The sequence below is a fragment of the Vanessa tameamea genome, chromosome Z (assembly GCF_037043105.1).
Source record: "Vanessa tameamea isolate UH-Manoa-2023 chromosome Z, ilVanTame1 primary haplotype, whole genome shotgun sequence".
Taxonomy (NCBI): Eukaryota; Metazoa; Arthropoda; class Insecta; order Lepidoptera; family Nymphalidae; genus Vanessa; species Vanessa tameamea.
Genome location: NC_087341.1, coordinates 766,334 through 788,174, shown reverse-complemented (window position 1 = coordinate 788,174; position 21,841 = coordinate 766,334). Strand labels below are relative to the sequence as shown.

The window sequence follows — 21,841 nt, the reverse complement described above, 5'->3', positions numbered from 1 at the left end:
ACGGGCCGTCTGAAAGTGGTCACCACCGCCCACTAACCCTTCAAACCGGAACAAAACAATACTGAGTATTGCTGTTTAGCGGTAGAATATCTGACGAGCGGTTGGTACCCACCCAGACGGACTTGCAAAACGTAAAATTTATCACCGAGTTTAATACAGTAAAACAGAATACATTTATTTTAGTACATTTAAGATACCGGACCTTTGGCTATGTACCTAGATGATAATTTATGTGCCTAATAAGTCTCGAAATAATGACGTATGCGCGAAATAAATATTACGAAATGACATATAAAATCATTTATGAGTATGTTGGTCTAGCGTCAACAATGTGTATAGAGTATGTGATATTGTAATTATCGATGGCATTCGTAAAGCGTGTCCAGTGTACATAGAAATAAAAAGTGCATCTTATTCAAAGTTATCCGATATCTTAGAAACGACATTACGGATAATAGTTTTATAAATACACGTCGTAATATCGTCGTAATATCACGCTTGAATTAAATATAAGAAACGACGTACATTATTAATGCGCCGCCAGCAATATCACCATTCGAATCGGAGCTCACTTATACTCAAATGATAATAAAAAATAGGTGAAGTGATTTAAACTCTGCTTAGTAACCTTATGCGCTCAAAAGTCGATCATGTGGATTCAAAATTAACTGAGATGTAGTTTTTTATTAGCTGAATTTATTGTTTTACTTAATAATTATTATTTGTTTTTAATTGAGCGTTACTCAAAATTTTGAAGAGACATTTCTCAAGCTGTATTCTGTATAGGAAAACCGAGATGGCCCAGTGGTTAGAACGCGTGCATCTTAACCGATGATTTCGGGTTCAAACCACTGAATTTTCTTGTGCTTAATTTGTATTTATAATTCATCTCGTGCTCGGCGGTGAAGGAAAACATCGTGAGGAAACCTGCATGCGTCTAATTTCAACGAAATTCTGCCACATGTGTATTCCACCAACCCGCATTGGAGCAGCGTGGTGGAATATGCTCCATACCTTCTCCTCAACGGGAGAGGAGGCCTTAGCCCAGCAGTGGGAAATTTATAGGCTGATTATATGTTTATGTATTCTGTATAGGCTTGGGTTGAATTTTTAATTTATTCTTAATAAATTAGTTCCATAATCCGGGATGAATTCTGAAGCCAATCGTGGTTTAATAAAGGTAAAGATGAAAGTCGGTGCACGTTAATTAAATTCGAAACAATAAAAGTCAATTAAATAGTTTCGTACAAGTTCATTAGTCTTCCGGTCTTTGAAGCATCCATTGCTTTGAATATTGCGTTTCCAATAAATTGATTGCGTTTACGTTGTGCAAATTAAAATATTGTTTTCTGTTATTGTGAAATCGAAGGTAGATATGTTTTTTATATAACATACTATGTTTTATGTAACTATATTTCGTGTACATATGTTTCATTTTATGTTGCATGTAATATGATATTTTAGTAACGATTTCATTTACCCAATTTTAGTTATCATAACATTGGCCGACGTGGGACGTACAAAAATTGAAAATTGATCATGTAAACATATTTCTCTCATTAGTATAAAAAAAAAATCAACAACTCAACTCAAATTTGTTTTTTTTTTCGAAATAATTTGGATATTGCAAACTTTTCAATCAAATATCAACGAATATAGCCTTAGTTACGAAGATATTTTGTTAGGTTAAAACTGGAATAAATTATGCCCAAATGGCTAATAACAATAACTCAATTGATTCAAAAATCATTACAGACTCCGTATAATTCTTAAAAACCTCGAACGACCGTTGCGAGGTGAGTGGGTTGTTAATAAAAAAAATCTAAGTAATTTCCTTGTAATGATATATTTTTCAAGTATAGCAATTGATAGCGTCGTGATATAGCTTGTTAAAATAAAAAAAAAAACAACTAAAAATTTTTTCGATTTACCAAGAGTAAGTAAATTGAAAAAATAAAAAAAACCCATGACAAAATATTAACCGAAGTCAAATATACCGATATAAATAACTAATAATTTTCGGACACACCCGGACATAGGAACTCGTTTTTCTGATTTGTAAAACTTGATTCTAAAACGGCCTTTTAAACGGCCAAGAATTTTGTATGACCATAAGACAGTAAGGTTACATTCACGTGTTGTAAACACTCGTGTTTTTATTTACTACATTGTATCGATATAAAGAGAATATTTTAACTATGAAATAACATTTCTGTGTTAATCAATTAAAACAGTGGCTGATCCGGGGACTAAGGGACTTAAGAGCACCCTTAAAAGCATCTGAGTTGTTCCGTGACAAATCTTAAAGTGAACTTGAAGATTATTATTCTAATGAAACTTTTTAGCAAGCATTATGCTAACTTAAGCAAAAAATATATGTGTTTTTTGTGTTAAGTCAAGTTTGGTTAAATCCAACGACAATCCTTTTTTTTTGTCGCTGGAAAAACGCATTACGCGTGAAATAGGGGAGTATGTGGGACACACCGGTGCCCAGGACGACTAGGTCGCCGGAATATGCACTAAAACAAAAGACAATCCTGGATCAACCACCACTAAATTAATATTAGAAATATACAGGATATTTAAAAAGCAAATTGTTGGAATAAGATCAGACATGACGTCGATTCTAATGCGACTATAACAACACCTTATTCATTAAACCCATTCTAACATGTTTTATTTATTCAACTTCCAAGAAATAAGCTACGAGTGATGTGGATTGGGATACTCCGAGTAGGTAAATGTACACGTGTTTTGACGCTACAACAAAACTATATTGGAGGGTAAATGTAAAATCAAGAGGACGGAATATAATCGTATTTAGGAGATAATGCATTTTGGATTTATTCCATAAATTAACGCTACAACAAAGTGGGTTAAATAATATGTGGCAGATTTTCATCGGACATATACGGGTTTTTTCGCGATGTTTTCCCGCACCAGGATTTAATAAATTATAAGTAAATTAATTATAAGCCCTATTTTAGCACATTAAGTGTGTGTCACTTATTTGAATATAAACCCGCCGTCTTCGGTAAAAATCCACGTCTTCTGACCATTGGCTGTTAGTTATCAATAGTGTAAATACAAACCGTTACCACGTCCGTTAGCAATTTCCAAGTATCAATAAGACGTCAGCTGTAAAAATTTTGTTTTTCATTTATCGACATTAGATTCATTATACACTCGCAGCGTCGATGTCCCTACATCGACGTTATAAATAAAAGTCGTCAGATCCAGTTATGACCCGTTTCTTTGTAAACACACCGTCGAAACCGTTTGAACGAATTAAAATATTAAAATTAGCTTAATTACCATTAAGAAATAGAGAAGTGTGTAATAATTGAACTTGAGAATTTTGTATATAATAATATCTTTATTTAATTTTTATTGTTATGAAAATAAACTCTTTCTCAAACGTGTATCTCATGATATGGAATCTTGGTATATATCAAATACATGTGTCATGCGTTCTTCTTTGTAAAATCTATACTAGCAGCTTCAATGTAAAAAGATGATTTAAATATTCCTCCAAAAGCCTACTTGAACAAAGAATATCTGTTTTTTTTTTCTCTTAATTTGATGTTATAATTATTTCCTGATTAAAAATCTGAAGCGAAACAGCGCGTCATGAATTGCTTCGCTGGAAATATCACCGTTGCAAACTACGTCCAGTAGCTTTGTCCGAACAAGACAATGTCATACGACACCCAATTATTATACCACTTCACAGGGTCAGTCCAGTCGGCGGCATTTCAATTAGCAAACAGATTAAATTACATACTAATATTTTTAAATTTTATTTGCTTTTCTGTTAAAAACACTCGAAGGACTGGCCGGATTCTATCCAAACTTTGTATAAAATGTCTTCTTTACTGACAGACATTCTCAATGGAGACTAGCTAGTTGCGGAGAACGCGGCAATCTGATAGGTCTGATGAATCTAAGCACGGGGCCAACGGGTTTACTTGCTTTTAGGAGCACAGAATTGTAAACTCTGCCGACTTCCAAACTTCAGTTTTAGCTTAAAATTTCTTGACTTTATAACACTATTACCGAATTTTACGTTCCGTTCGATCGTTAGAAGCATGTCAAACAATTATTAAGCAAAAATCCTTCAAAAACGGACTAGTTTCGAATAATTTTGACTACTTTATAGAATTTAATCTTATTTTGTTGGAATCGGTGATAAAGTCACCGTAAACACGAGATGTAAGGATAAACTTATTATACCAAGTTTCCGGCTACGTAATTCGATAAAGCCTTCCTTGTTTATTGGGTTTACTGGTAAGAAACGAACTTGATTCAACATACTGAATTTTCATCTCTGTTCTACTCTTGCTATTTGCAATAAGAAGAGTCCTGTGGAAAGCACTGAGTTCGGCTTCAAAACCATTACTAGAAAGATCTAGATTAATATATATAATTAATATATCTCCTTCTGCTATTCCAAGTGCGTTAAGTGTGCTATTACTGGGATAGAAGTTCGCATATTTTTTTATGTCATTGGTCGGTTAGTACACTTGATGGTAAGTGGTCACCACTACCCATAGACATTCGGAATGTCAGAAATATAAATCATTCCTCATAACACCAACGCACCACCAACCTTGAGAATTAAGATGATTTATGTCCTTGTGCCTGTAGTTGGTCTGGCTCACTTACTCTTCAAACAGAACCACAACAATATTAAGTATTGCTGTTTGGCGGTAGAGTATAGGATGGGTGGTTGGTACCTATCCAGACGAGCTAGCACGTTCGTTTAGGTTTCAGCTTTAGCACTGGCTCTCTTGTTGGTGGAAAATAGTATGACGACGGGCTACTTTTTGCTTATATGAAGAGACTTTAAGGACGTGGTGCGCGAAACTATGAGAATCGCTTGACAAATCTTCAAATTTCATAATCCTAAGCAAATATCAGAATAGAATAATCTAGAGCTCGACTTTTTAAACATTACAATTTGGAAGCGTATGACTTCACGAAGTCCATCCGCTATAGAGCAACTTAAAAAGGACATACAGCAGTTAAATCTGCCATGATCAAATAAAATACTCCTGAATCATTTTTAATCTCAAAAGTCGCTGGTAAAATAAATGCAATAATTAAAAATCGCAATTTAATTTAATAAATGTATTGCCTACTTTTAAAATAAAGTTAGCACACACTATATGAAGAAAAACAATAACGATGAACGATTGAAGGCTGCTAGGGACATTAACAAACAGTAATTGCCCATTCTCTATCCGATTTTGGCACATTGTAATGGACTAATAAACAAATGAATATTTATAACCTTACGCTGGATGTTTGGAATTCAGTAAATGGTGTTTAGGAAAAACAGATTTAGGAAAGTACACATGACATTACTTTAAAATTTAACTATACTATTATTTTTTATCACATAAATTTGAACTATGTGATAGAGCTCAAAAACTTTGGGCGAATGATAAACAACAATATAAGTAATATTTCAGCTAAAATCAATGAAACTAAATTCACATTTATTCTAACTCTCATCATAAACAAGTATAAAATACAGATAAAAAATCTATAGAATATTTATAATTTAATTTTAAAAATATGTTCTCAATTAAATCTTAAATCAAGTATAGTAACCATTTTATCCCAAAGTTAGGAGGCTGCTTAGCGAATGGTAACTAGTCACCCCCTCCCAGAGATACTGGCATGAAGGTACAGGAAACTTTTTGTTTGGTGGTAGGGCATTGTGCAAGCCCATCTATCTAGATACCATCATCTTTGCATTGTACCGCTAAACAGCAACACTTAGTTTTGTTGTGTTCCAATTTTAAGGGTAAGTGAGCCAGTTTAACTACAGAAACAAGAGGTGTAATAATTAATTATGGGAAGTGGTGACCACCATCAGGTAGTCCGCCTACCGATAGGAAATTTGAGGTATATAGGCTATTTAAAAACTGGCTTTCACAATGTTAAAGGCAAACCCATCGGGGCTGCACGAAGCCCGATACCGGTAAGTATAAAAAAATTGAACCTAGAATTAGTATCAACAAGAAGACTTAAATACATAAAATATCAAATTTAACTAATAAAAACTACTCTTTTAACGTTATATATAAGACAAGGTAATCGTTTTAGAGACATTATTTTAAAATTTTGAAAAGAACGCTTACAGGAAAGGGCGTGCGTTAAGATGTATGTATTATTAACGATTGACTAGGTATTGGCGGCGAAATATTGTATTGTACTTAAAATATAGAAACTTGACAATATTTAAAAGAAATCTATCTCAAGATGAAAGGAAAAAGTAACGATCATTGTTTTTTTTTTATTTTCAGAGGAGCGTTTGACTTGTGTCACTTGTTCTCCTGGCCTGCAGTCAAGATTTTTTTAAACTATTAAGGTTTTTTATTGACAACTCATTATCAAAGTAAAAATAGATAGTGATATAATATTAGTTAGTAATTATTCGAATTTAATCTAAAAGCCATCAGTTTAAATACGAATACAAAATGAGTTTCGTGTAAAATTAATTAACACAACATATTAATTACAATATATTCAATAAATTTAATCAAATTTATTGAATATATTGTATTGTATAATGTAGATTAAATTGCTCGTGAAAATAATAATTCGGTAATGATTTTGTTTAGCTACGTGTTTGGTATTTTCGTTTGTTTCAATCTAGGAAATATTAATTTGAACAGTTTGATGATTTATTTGTATTAATATGTTTAACCGATACCGTAGAAACAATATATATGATAATATAGTTAATCAATATAATTTTCCTCAATTGTATTTACAAAGTAAACATGTAACCATTGAACACAAACAACGTAAGCGTATGGGCAAAAATGAACAATTTCTGTCGAAATAAATTTTAAAATATCAAATAACTTTCAGTTCACTCCTTTTGTAACTAATACTTTAAAAAGCTGTCATGGGACCCCATAATATAATATAATATAGTATTAAATGACAGATACAATGAAATATATTTACAACATTGGAGAATAACTTAATGAAAAGAAAATATTATATTATAATATAATATTATATACAATCGTATATAATAGAAAGGTAACGAGAGAAATAGAGCGAAAGGTCGCCTGGAGGGGGGAGGGGGTTATAAAGTTTTTTCCTTACGTAACGATATCTGAAAGTTCACTTTCTGTAAGACGCGCATTCCATAAATTAAAATATTCACGTATTGATATGTAATTAAATTTACAACCTTCTATTTGAAGAACCTATTTGAAGTCGAACCTTAAACTTGATAGTTTAATTCATTGAATTATAAATATTTAAATTGTACCTTATATGTGTTAATCAGGTACGAGTTTCTAAACATCCGTAAGACGTCGGTGCGTCTCGACTGAATTTAGCTTTATTAGACGTTCAACGAATCACTTTTAAGTAAGTAACAATGTTGTATTGAATTTAAATGTTTTAAAAATAATAGAATCACTTCGAAGTTGTGATACTAAGTGCATCTCGGGGTACGTTACATCCATTGACTAGTTATTCAAAAACGGAACAGCAATGCAATTAATGAAGTTTGGTTGTATAAATGTCAACTAGGTTAATTACAGGCACGACGAACTTAACAATTTAGATACCATTACGAGTTAAGCTGTATGTTTTCACTGACAATAACGATTAGTTAATCGAAATAGACGAAAATTCAAAAGGATGTGTACTTTCTACAATAACACAAATTATAGAACTCGATCAAAGTTACTAGAGATGAAATTTCTTTTCGAATACAGTAAACGCGTCTTGATTTAACTTAAAAAATAACTTGTAGGCATTTGTGGATTGGTCATTTTTTTTCATCTGTTATCAGATGTTTGACCTCTTCGCATTTGCTTGGTATACGTGAGCCATTTCCTTTGTTATTTTGTTTTACAATTGTCATGTGTAACATTTATTCGTGAATTACTGAATGTCGTACTGATTTGCTGTTATAACAATAAAAATTATATGAGGCTATGGCCAGTTGTTTTTTTTTTGTGTGTTACTTCGCTTCTTTAGTTTTAATTTTAGCTAGTTTTAATTTTATTTATTTGAGATAGGAACTAACACTAAAATTAAGAAACAGTCTACCTATACCCGGTGTATTTAGGAATCTCCATGCTTTAAGGTTGGGTTACTCCAACCTGTCAAAAATACCATTTAACATCCGTCGCAAGTACACTCTGTACGCGGTTCGATCATATGGTCACTAACCGTTTTTGATATAGTATCAATCAGTTTCTTGGTTACATTAATAGTGTGTATCTGTTCGTTGAAACACAAAACATTTTTCTATATTTTTTAACGTAGTTACTTTTAATAACAGCAAGCATAAGCTAGGTATGTCCGTTACCCGACTAGTGTTAAAAAATCTTTTGTGAATAGACGTACAATACGCTTTTACAACAGGATCCCAGAAAATGTACAGACATTTTATAATTGTTAAATTCTGTAAGCATTGTAAGTAACTTTTGATTGTTAAAGGATATTGTAACAATAATGATTTTATAAATGATCGCCTCAATATAAACAACAAAATATGTTAACAAATAATAATCCTACTCACTTTCGCTGGTTTTTCGTAGTAGTATATCCGTTAATAGATTCTTAACATTCAATAACCAAGTAAAACGTTGTCGTTGCTTAGGATTTTGGTGCTTAAATAACTCCAGAACATTTTAGCCGCAATATAACTACTAGTTACTTTTAAAGTATATTTATAGTAACTTTATTTATATTACCAATTTGTTTTACAACATTCTTTTTAGTGACACGTAGTTGCATATACAGTTTAAGTTTAGCATTTAATTCAATTTATATTTTTAAAGTTAAAATTAAAACATTATTTATTCTTAAGACTAGACGAGAAGATAAGCCTATTACAGCGGTTTCCGACTGCGCCAGCCAATGCATCCTTCCTGGGGCAACGTAATTCGATTAAATTCTATAATATCATTTCGATGTCTTTTTTTTATTTGACACTTTTTAAACATTATATGTAAAATCGTTTTAATCAATCACTGAATGAGGCAAATATGCTATATGATTATACATATAAATCTAGATCATTCATGAAGGCGCACCCCTATAATAGATAGGTTTTTAATACTTATCGTTGAAATCATTCTTCGAGAGTTAAGTATTTTGTGCCTACTTGATCATGAAATCAAGTACAAGAATAATACAAGTATGTTTTAATAATATTATGTCTCAGCGATTTTTTTTTTAATTTATAAATTGAAATGAAGGATTCTTAATATAACAGAAGAAACTTACCACTTACCGTCTTTATTTATTTAATTAAGTATATTTACCAAAAACAATTTAATGGTACAAAAGGTGGACTTGGCGCTATCTAGGCAGTCTGCCAGTCAACTTTTATGCTACGCTGATATTAATGATGGCGTCATTTTATACAGATAATTAATTTATTATAGGTCAATATTATTTTTTCGCTTGTTTTATTACGTATGCTTATTGTTTACTCAATACATATAAATGGAAAATCGTCCTTCATTGTACTCTTTGAACAGACTTTCCACAACATGAATACAGATGCTACATCGTTAACGTAAAAATTTGTCAATTTAGCCTTGATTGGACCTTGCCAATCATGTGGTACGACGATTTAGTGTTTTTAAACGCAGTGATCACCATTCGTGCCAAAGCCAGCTACTCTGTCAACTGTTATAGTTTTTATATTACTAAGACATATTTTTTGTGCGTGTTAAAATTCAAATAGAAAGTTTTATAGAAGTTTACGACTTTTGACTTTCTCTTATCTTGTAATCATTTAAATAAAATTATTGATTCAATTTTTTTTCCTTTAATTTTTTTCTGATATAATAAGACTAGTACCGAACGCATTTATATCACTGATAAATTATAATCACTTTAGAGCGCAGGTAATCACGTGACGCTAAAAGAACAGTAATATAAATGGTTTTTAATTCCTTTAAATTAAAATAAATTAAAATCTAGGCCAATTTTTAGACATAAAAGCGAAAAACAGGTTTCTGATGACTACATGGATTTATAAGACGATATAAAATTAAAACATTAATATCAAAACAGTTTATGTAGAGTCAAAGTCCGTGAGAGTCAAGAAAACTTAACACAATACGCAGTAGTTTTCGTCTTTTGATATTTTTAAATATTTAACTAAATTAAAGAAAAAGAAAGAGATTCCCAACTCTGTTATATTTTATTTATTTTTGTTACCCCAGAACACCGTCATATATAATTGCAGTTTGGTCCCGTTTAAAAAAAAATTTTAAGCAGCTTCTTTTTTTGTTAAAATTTTATTTCATTTAGATTACTTGGATGTTTGTTTTCAAACTTTTATAAGTATATATTTTAATCGCATTTTGAATAACTTGAACGCTTATATTATGGTTGGAGTTATTCGTAAGTTTTACTTAAAAAGTTACGTTACTTCGAGCGAAGATGTGCTAATCTAATGGCTCTGATATCATTTTATTACATTAAATGATTATTGGTTTCTTGATTCTGAATAAGCATTCTCTTAAAAACTGGACCAAAGCATAATTTATCGAGTAAGTGAGACGTTCAATAAAGAGGCGTTACATTTATTATTATTATTGAGACTGCTTTTGTTTAGTATGTAGTGTAGGTTACGGCGTACATTTGGTGACTTTTTGCATTTACCGTTCGGTTATTCGTTTGCAAAATAAGCAAAACAAATACGTACAACTAGGCTAGCGGTATTTGCTCATCTACATACCTAACAGCTGGAAGTCTAATATATCAACATGTTCACATAAATTCAATAACAAACTTAATATATTAATTCCTTATTGATAATTCGATAACTATAGAACAACTCGTCAAAGCTAGATTTAATATTTTGCTAATCGGCCAGCTGTTCGTTCGTTCGATTCGAGTAGGTATTAATGATTCGGCGTATGCGTCACAGGCCACAGCCAACTTTCGCCACATTTCGTTGTCATGGCCATGCGAGCTACCAGACATTGAATCGATACCTCCGCTCTGGACGAATCACATTCATCACCTCGACGACGACGCCTCCAAGGCCGCGATCAGTCATTCTGCACTCTCCTAACTAATAACAAAGTATCGATATTTGATTACGACTCAATGTAAACATCGCGCAGAACTCGGAATACAGTGGTGTTTTATAAGCTAAACAAAACTCGCACGTCACAATGGAAGGCGGACTATTGTGATTCGAATGTGCGTGGACCGATCGAGTGTATGCGCCCGCGACTCGCAGGCTGCGAATCGCTTCGAGATTGTGTTTGCGGGCTCGAGCGTTTAGAACAGCTGTTTGAGATACGACTAGCCCGCGAGTCGGGTCGCGACCGTGGCGCAGGGTCGCCCTCTGGTCAGCCTCCGCGGGTGCACTTCGCTCGGCCTGCACTTCTCTACCGCTCTGACTACTTACTTGCAAAGGATCCGCCAGAAACAACCGAAACTGCTACCGTTTGGAACTTCACCGGCGTACGATATAGTCATGTCGAGTACGAATCGACAACTATAAAATTAATATTTATTTATACACACACACGTTTTGTAGGCGCGAGCTCGAAACGAAACACACGCGGAAAATTAAATACGTTTTAGAAAGTAATAAAAAGTTTCTCGAGATCTAGTAACTAGGAAAGGCGAAGGGAAATTATTGTATGAAAAATACACTGCAAATCAGTTACATTCTGATGATGTGTTATGCACTCTGCCCTCCCCGACTTGTTGTGAGACATATAGAAATGGCGCGCGAGAGCACCGTCCGCGAAGTCGCGACAACTGTGACTGACGAGCGATACCTCGCCCGGTACGTTGCTCAAGTTACTCGATCACTGTTTACTGATGCGTGTTAACATTGCGCGGACGCACGATGCAGGTTCTATTCTGACAAGCTTGAACGAAATTAAGCCGTTTGTCGATAGATGGCGCTTATCGCAATAAAGCTTTTTATTTTCGTAGATTATACATTTAAACAATGTTATAAATTTCTTATATTGTTTTCATTTGTATGTTTTTAATTAATTTAATGAAAATATTTTATTAAACAACACAATACATGAAACTTAAGGGATAAAGTGATAAGAAGGAACTGCAAAAACTGAATTTTCCAGTAAAAGAAGAACAAAGTATAAAAAATTAAAGTGACTAATTAATTATTTAAGAAGCAGGTATAGGGTATATAAATTCCTAGATTAGGTTTAAATAGACAAAGCCTAGCCTTAGGTGTTAGCATAACTCTTTTCAGGATTTGTAATAGCTAAGCTCTATAGATGCGCTTAAAATGAAAAATCTAGTGAAACAAACAAAGCTATTTTAGCCAATTGCGTTTGGTTGAATAAGCTGCTAATTTTTATTCAACGGGACTCACGTGCTGTAGGAATTTACGAACTAAAAATAACTATCTAGATATTTCACAAATATAAAAAAGGATAAATATAATCGGTAAAAAATATTTGATTGTTATTGATATTTATAAAGACCCATTGATATGTGGCCAATTATAATTGTCACTTCTCATTAACTTGCTTGTAAAATAAAATATAAAGTTGTTTGTTCATTAAATGAATCACATCATGAAAACAATTATTTTTGTTTATATTTCTAAAGAATAAAATTATACGTTAAAAGTTATATGTTAAAAGCCTTAAATAAAGTAACTAACAAGTACCTTTATAATCGTTATGTTCTTAGTTAAAGGACGTTTTAATTATTAATAAGGAAAGCAGACGAATGGTCGCCTGATAATAAGTCGCCACTAAAATAGTATAAACCATCAGCACCTACATACTGACATCTCACCGGATCGCTTACGAACAGTTTAATGACAACCTAATGGTTGAACAGAATGTATTACGCTTTAAGGGATTCCTCAGATATCGGGAACACCCTCGACCCAGCCTTGACATAGCTCTAAGGACCCCGAAAGTGCAACTTGGAAAATCTCCATTTGCTCTCGCGCTTTCCAAATAATGTGCCTTTCTGTGTAGTTCTTCGAGTGTCACGTGTTATGTTAAAAGTGTCAGTCATAGGGATCGCATCGCTGTTGTATCTTAGATGTGTGTAGATATTATTAGACGTTTTAAGGATTTTCATCTCATCTCGGAATGATAAGATTTTTTCTCTAGTTTCTTAGGAAGAAAAATGTATTCTTTTAAAAATAAAGTAAATCTAATAAATTTATGTATCAATTTATAAAAATATTTATTGACATGTATAAATGCTTAGTCTGTAATTCATTTTTCAATGTAGCCATTAATGCCCTATATTTTGTTTTAATTTTGTTTATTTTATTTATGTATTTAATTTTATTCATAAATAATCATTGTTTCCATTAGTATACCAACGTTTATTGATCTCATTAATTGTATAATGTTAGCTACTTATTTGTTTTTATGTCTTTGTTTAATTTCAATAATTGTGTAATTAGTATCAGTGGAAACTTAATGTACGTATTATTATACCATAAGTGTCATGCCATTGTTTGATTCCCTAAAATAAAATAAAATAAATAAACTGATGTCATTGCATTGCTTGATTAAAAGGTTTATTTCATAGAAATATGATTTGCGGCATATTACTTCAGAAACTTGACATAACGCTACAGATATTGAAACATTATATTCTGCAAAATGAGTTATCAGGTCTATTTATCTTGGGCTTCATGGTAAGGGATACATTGTGACAGGCGTCTGACATTCCAAAGGCAACCGTAATAAAATTATATTTTTTTTGTTGACTAGCTCCACGAAGTAAGTAAGAAAATCTATATCATCACGGTTCACCTCTTTTTTGAAAGCTACTTAAAATCAGGTTTAATAATCTGTATTAAAAATGTAAGTCAATTAAAAATGTAAGTCAATTGAATTACCTTAAACCTTCTCAATTATAAATAAACTTATAAAATATTTTACAGTGTACAGAAAACATATGATTTCTGATAATGAAATTAAATCAATATAATTTTTGAGAGAAATTGAAACATGAAATTCAGAAATAAATTTATTATTATATTACTTTTGTAACTACAATTAAAAATGTAAAAGAAACCTGCATTTTTATCGGATTAACTTTCTAGTACCTATAATATATATAAGCCAAGAACTTATTATGAGATAAATTTAAGTTCAAGTTGTTCAACGAAAATATCATTTATGTAACATTTATTTTGGGTTAAAGGACGAATCGAATATAATTTTCTTAGATGGGTACTATTTTATTAACCTAATATTTTTTTAAAGTTACTATTTCTATTAAGCTTGGTTTATTTTTATAGATTGTGAATCTTCATTATAATTTTACAATTATTGTATAAATAAATGCATTTCAATAAAAAACAAAATTTAGCATACAGATAATATTAAATAGGAATTTGTTCGTGTAATTAATATTATAATACATATAGTAATTCTATACATATTTATTACTGTTAAAATAAATCATTAAAACTTTTTGTAATTTCAAAGGCTTTAAACATTTATAATTATAGTGACGATAAACAATTTCATCTAGGTATGTAATTATTAACCTTAGACCCTGATACGCAAGGGCACTATTCTGTCAAACGTTTTTTGTATATATATATACATATTAAACTTTGATTATAATTACTTTTAAGAGTAAGATAGTTTATTTTAAATTCATATATTTAAAAAAATCTTATGTGTTGCAAGTATCTTTGGCATACAAACACGACCACCAAGAACAAGACACGTCGCAGGCGCTGACGTGTAACTTGCAACATACGACATAAATTTTGTCTTCGGAGCAACTCAGGCGCTTAAATAACAAACAAACACAGGGGATTTATAATTTTATTTAATAAAACAAAATAAGCACATAATTTAATAATTCATGTTTATTAAATCAATAATTTTACGACACAAAATATTTAAGATACCTTTATATAGCTTTTCAAATTGAGATATCCATGTAGACAATTATATTAAGTATAACTATATCCATATATTATGTTTATTTTTTGTAAGTAAATTTACGACAACACTGATTTTTTCTTCTAATTACTATATATTTTTAAAACAATGCAAGAAATGGTAATTATTTATTTATGACATCTCTACCTTAAAACTTTTTTAATTACTTTAATATATATAATATATAATCGATTCAAACAATGTTGCGACTAATACCAATAAAAAAATCAGGACCGGATGTTGGTAGCCGTTTGCTGATTCTTGTCCTGAAATTTGTGAAAAAAAATAAATGAGATAATGTGGTCTTACGTAAATTAAATTTAATACATTACTATTATTTTTAAGTTTATTAATATAAAGAATACGAAACCTCCTAATGACATGTTTATTTATAGATTCCTATATAAAACGTATCTACCGTATATCAATAAAAATAAGAAATGCTTTTATATATTAAGATGTGACATTAAAAATAAAAAAGCATGAAAATATTATGTCTACATACACAGAATTTCATAAATACTTATTTTTTGAATAAGTACATGATATTTCATAAACACAAACATGCAAATAATAAAATTCTAATTTTAAAACATCACAATGATTACAACATTACCGTAATGACGGTATTTGACTAAGGATACCAGACATTTACAAAAATAATAAAAAACAAAATAAAAAAAATATAATTGTTTCTTTTTTTTGTTCAGTTGAAAAGTTTTAGCAAGCAAAGTAAAATCCAGACTAAATTATTTTTAAACAATGTTTCTGCATGAACGTTTCTTTTAATTCCAGAAAACCATTCATCCTTAATATAAATGAACGATTTGATATGACATTATATAATGTATACGTACACCTAATTTCAACTATAATAGAAGGGATCCAGGATGAAAGGACCGATTAGTTTAGTGAAAAGAAATGAAATAAGGATAGGGTTGCCACCAATGAGATTATATTAGACTTCAATGATCGCACTTACTGAATTAAATAAAAGGATTATTTCAATAATCGTTTTGAATAAACAATATTTAATTACATTGCAACGCCTGACAATATTCTGAATAATTCTATTAGATCAGAACAAAAATAGTTTTTTTTTTAAATGAGCTGACAACCCTATTTATAAATTGCAATTGCAAAACATGATTCACTTGCTTGCTGAAAATTTCAATTTTTTTTAAATAATATCTCTCTAATGATTACGAACTTGAATTTTTCGTGAGAAAGGGTGTTACGTTGAGTCACGTCTATCATGTCATGCATTTGTTACATAACGAATTAAACGAGTATTATTAGTTTCAAAAAGAATTAAAGCAATTCACAACGTCTTCTCAACTTCTTCGGAAAAGCTTGTACTTGTGTTGTTTAACTTATCGTTGTACGTTCAACATTCGAACATTTAACACTTATTTTGATAATTGTAAATCGTTGAAAATATTATCTTAATTCCGTTCCAAATCTCTAGACTATTATCTATATCTGATATAATGAAGTTTATTAGGACCACAAGAGGTGTATCCCTCTGAATCACTGATCAAAGTCGGGTTAAAGACGCCGGCGACCAATGAGCGTTCGGTATTTAATCCAGATTTTTAAAGCACCGTTTAAAAAAAGCAGTGCTCTCGGAAATCGTGTTTAAGTTTGGTTTAAGGATTATTTACCTCTGAATCAACTCAGTCTTATATTAAACTATTATATTTCATGTTTTATTTAAAGCATGTTAAAGTATTGTGTGAAATTGACTGATTGAAAATTTTTCGGGTTCATTGATAATAAATATACTTCATCCGCAACATGTAACACAGATTAACTTATTATACTTTTAGTGTAATAATTGAGATATTATCGAATTATCCGAGCTTAACATTATGTGATTAAAATGATGATTATTACAATGATTTGGGATTTATATTGTTTGAAAGATATTTATTCAATTTCGTAGTATGGCTGACTAGTATGTAGACAAAACTTTAAACCTATGTAGCACCTTCTCGACGTCAAGGAGAGCTGTGTCACATTAACAGACTTCAATACAGGAATGGGGTTCTATGTTACACTTTTTTTACTTTATCGTCAAAACTCATTAAAATTACATCGATATGGGATATTTAATTTAGCGTTGTTATTTTTATCAACGACAATTTCGTATCGAGAAAAACATAGAACCAAAAATTAAAACTATGGAATGTTTGAATATGTATTTGTATTTTAACCGATAGAACAACATGATCGATATGCGTCTACTAATTGAGTTTGTCAAACATCATTCTAGTTTCCGTTACGGTAAAATTCAAACATGATAATTGATAATGATTCCATTAAGTATTAACCTTTAATATACTTCTAAGCCGACTGCTCCGACAGACGTCAATTCTATATTCAACATTTCGATTAGATTGTACTTCATATATTGCAATTGTCACTTACAACACCATATGTTGATTCGTTTGATGACTTTATGGCGGAAATCGAGGCTGGATTTCGTTTTCAAGGCAAAATGAATATGAGATCGTCATAGAGGCTAAGGAAATTTTGTATTTTTTTTTTTATTATCTACATCACAACAAAGACATAATTGAAAATATTTTATATATAGTTTGGATTTTCATGCATTTACGCCATTTTTCACTTTGCACAGAATCAACACTATACTTATGTTACAGGTACAGAACAGGTGTTACAATGTTTCCTGGTGGAAGGTTCGTTCCTCCTTTTTCTTTGTTTACAATTCTCTGTCGGACAGAAAACTTTCCTATTAAAAATTCAATATGGTGTTAAGATCATTTGAAACTAGGTGTTTGTTAAATACATAAATCGGGCGAATATTATGACAATTAAACCAGCTGGATTAAATACTTATTCTATACTTGACTATGGAATTGTTCCTTAGCATGACAGAATCATATCGACGTTATCAGAACGTCACACACGGACTCAGACAATTAGATCACAGAAACTAAATAAACTTTAAAAATAAAAATTAAATCAACAGATACAGCATTGAGCTCATGATACTATATCACGAGATATCTTGATGGGAGGGGGGAGTTTAAAATTATACAACTAGACATTTGGGTGACTAACAGAATAGCTGTTCTGTAGCTCGTTCCAGTTCCCAGTCGTAGGTAGAGAGGGCCACCCTAGCTTGGTGCTCATCGATTCCCATGTCTTGGATGCGCTGGACTTTCTGGTTGAACTCACAGATGCATGTGGGTCCACCGGCGTATATATTTGTCCAATGCTTCGCGGTCATTTCAAATAATTCGTGATTTTCTTTATATTGTTTAGCGACAACCGCATCTTGGGGATCGTTAGGCTCAGCAGCCGATAGCAATGCCTGTATCGATAAAAGGACTGTTCTTAATGTGAGCGCAGCCGCCCACTGGTCTTTGAGGATGTCCAAGCAGATCGCCCCAGTGGCTGACGATACGTTGGGATGCCAAATCTTCGTCATGAACCGGATCTGAGCGGAAAATAACGAAATATAACAAACATGACTAAAATAAAAAATAATAAAGAAATATGATAATGAAAATCTATTTCAACCACAAAAGGAGATAAGCGAAGTAAACAACTTGAATAGACGCGATATCATTGGCCGAGAACTTGAATAATCTATGGTATCCATTGTTGATTCGCATAAAACGGAGTCGTCTTTCGCCGAAGTTAATATCTAGTATTTATTTTAAATTAAAATAAAGATATTAATCAAAAACCTTCTGTGGTGCATACGGCCGTGCTATAAGCGATTCGTATGGACTGTGTAAATCTAAGGTTAGTTTATCTTAACGCCTTCTTCAATTTCAATAGAGTACACGTTAAAACGTACTGGTTAGCCCGGATAAAAATTATATAAATTAATATTAGTGTGTCCTATCGAAAGTACTTTATTTATTTAAATTTTTGTAACTTCACTTTGATCGAAGGTTTGTTTAGATAGTTCGAATCGCAGTCAATTTAGTAGTTGATCGATTAAAATCGCCTAAAGTGAACGCGTTATTACGTAGTAAGTAATGCCGAATCGATAAAATCGATTGAATCGACTCGTAAACGAATAATAATATTACTCATATGATCAGAAATAAAATACTTAAGACTCTGACAGCAAATAAATTACCTTCGACGTTCCGATAGTTTTGTTACGCCCAACTATTGGTTACAATTATTTTTTACTTCGAATTTAGCCCGCGAGTTCGAGTAGGTATGTATTTTTCTGCAGTCAATAATTATCCTAACTATAATTAATGTTTACTTGTCGACATTAACTAATTACAACCGCGGGCGACAACTAGTACTTAAATAACAGTCAGCGGGTTTTTTGTTAGGTAAAGAAGTTCTATGTGCATCCTTGGAGTTAAAGTTTGCTACATCTAAAACTTCATCAAATTCGGTTCAGTGGATTGGTAGTGATAGCGTAACAAACAGACAGAGTTAATTTTGCATTTATAATATTAGTATATAGAATTTGAGATGGCGACACAAATACACCTAGTGGCGCTTATTTGCGATCTCTGTCAGAGTGCATAGGAGTAAAAGAGAAAAGGGGAATCAAAAAGTTTCCCTACTTTACAATCAAACAATTGTTATAATGAAATATGAAAAATACAATATTATTTTTTAATTTCTCGTTAAACATAATTTGTTTTCTGTACGCTTGTATTTATAATCGCTATTAAAATATATATATTTCTTTTGTAAATGTGTTTGGAATGCGAAACTAATTTTGGAAATACGATCAAATCATATGTTTTAACTGCTACTTATTGGATAGAAGCCTGTCTGTTTGGTATCATCTGTGAGAGTCTTAGCTACTTTCAACCAAGACAACCACTCACGACGGAGACTAGCAGACTATGCAGGAGAACTAAGAAGGAGGGTTATAATGAACTAAGGCGCGCGTGTGCGTAAGCGCAGGTACACACTCTTCATTCGCAGGTCCGACGGCTTCACGAGTTTTAATTGATAAGATAATGTTTTCGACAATCTTTCGTACATAATTTTCTCATCCAAATCCGTCGCGTATATAATGAGTTAGTTATTTCACACATAAAAACATATTTGAGTTCCAGTGCCTGGGCCGATTCTAATACTACTTAGAGCTTAGGATGAATCTGTTGAATTTATATTAGATAAAAATCTAGTGAAATTACCTTAGGAGGATTGAATGGATATGTCTCTGGAACTTTTATCTCGAGCAGAAATGTCCCACCCTCATATGGTGTGTCCGGTGGTCCGGAAATTTCACCCTGTAGTTCTGTCCAACAATCGTTGACTAATTCCAGTTTAATATCACCTCCTGCGACCTATTACAACAAAATAAGTATTGTAAACATGTTGCTTCATACATTCATAACTTACAAATAAAATAAAAATCCATACAAATAAAGCTTTTCTTTCTATTAACTTTTAAAAAATTGTATTGTCGCACACAAAGGCACAAATAGCAAAGCCAAGTTAATTGTTTATGTATCTGATTAATTTTCGGCAAGGCAATAGGCAGAGAAATTCGCAAGGCAATCATTAAAATAATCATTCACTAGCGCAGCAAAAACATTTACCATTTTACACAATAAGCGAGACATACATTCAAGGTAATTGATATAAAGAGCAAGGAATCAAGCAATCAAAGCAAAAAACACAGACAAAAAATAAGAGTTTATTGCATGTAAGTAGTACTGTGTTATTTCACTTGTTAAATAAAATAAAAAAATCATCCTTCAATACTTAAAAAAATATGTACTGAATTATAGAAGTTGAAGTTTTTTTCCTTTTGAATTTCATTCAAAACTGGTGTAAACAGAAATGATTTTTCTTAAATCTTTGTTCGGTCAATTTTATACTGGCATGTGGCCAAGCAACTTCAGACAATTTGTATTACTGAATAAGATAATGACTTGGATTTTTAAATGCATCAGAGATTAAAATAGCTAAGGACAAAGACATGGATATAAAAAAAAACAATCACATTTGATTTAATACTAAATTATTTGATATAAATATATGTAATCTTTGTTTTTGATGAGTATATAATCATGTTTATATATGACTTTCTTCAACCACTCACTATATTACTAAGTCTTATTATTAAAAATATTTTAAAATTATTTTTAAAACATAACATATTGATGCTTTCTGGTATAGGTTATAATTCGATTGTGTAAAAATTATATTAAGACAGAGATCATTAATGATGATTTAAAAACGAACTAACAGTTTTCAAAATAAATTAGCAATTTTGTTTAAATGTAATATAGCATTGAAATTACAAGGTACACTTTTAACAAAGTTAACAATTATCAAATTGCAAAATTTACTTGCTCTCATACTGTTAGCGTAATTAGATTACGTGTTAAATAACTTCCACAAACTTTTAAAGCGCCACATGACATATGAAACACAACTTCATAAAATACCCGCCAATAATATATAACTTTAGATTTGTTTTCGTAGTTTCGACAAAGTCAAGAATCAAATTTGGTAAACGTAAAATACCGAATTCGACGATTCATGTAGATGAATAAAGAAGTTTTAATTTATTTTTTAATTAAACAGAATAATTATTAAAATAATTTCGCAATATTTATCAGCAAACTTAACCATGCCAGTTAAGAAGTATGACATTGATACACAAATGTGCAAGTAACAGCCAAGAAGTTACGAGGATGTTATAATTTACGTAAAACATACTATCTCACCTCCTCACTTTTCATTACTTCCTTGAATTCCCTTTTTATACGTTTTGCAGCTATATTTGCCATTTTGATAATTTATAACTGAACGATGTTACTTTAAAGACAAACAGTAAGAGAGTGCGGATTTTATGTTTGGCATGTACCACAGAGTCCACAGACTGCTTAGTAATACTGGAAAGTGAATATGTTTGACATACAACTGAGTGACTGGTT

General features: G+C 31.5%; 2 protein-coding genes across 3 annotated transcripts in view; both read right to left on the bottom strand.

Moving 5' to 3' along the window:
* The window catches only part of LOC113404007 (bestrophin-4), an 84,544-nt gene extending 72,740 nt beyond the window's left edge, over nt 1–11,804 (bottom strand). The window contains exon 1 of the mRNA XM_064220466.1: nt 11,423–11,804. Within this exon, the coding sequence (XP_064076536.1) occupies nt 11,423–11,493 (71 nt within the window). The 5' untranslated portion in view covers nt 11,494–11,804. The remainder of the gene's footprint in view (nt 1–11,422) is intronic.
* A 2,996-nt stretch (nt 11,805–14,800) lies between these two features.
* LOC113403990 (ubiquitin-conjugating enzyme E2-22 kDa) lies at nt 14,801–21,836 on the bottom strand. Of its 2 annotated transcripts, XM_026644704.2 has the most exons (4): nt 21,632–21,836; nt 20,087–20,239; nt 18,021–18,399; nt 14,801–15,199 (listed from the first exon to the last, which is right to left on the bottom strand). In XM_026644704.2, coding segments are annotated over exons 1-4 (597 nt in total). In that variant the 5' UTR covers nt 21,695–21,836; the 3' UTR covers nt 14,801–15,197. The 2 variants fall into 2 exon arrangements, with proteins under 2 accessions (XP_026500489.2, XP_026500488.2); XM_026644703.2 differs by lacking the exon at nt 14,801–15,199 and having other exon boundaries at nt 17,494–18,399.
* Between the last annotated feature and the right edge of the window lie 5 nt (nt 21,837–21,841).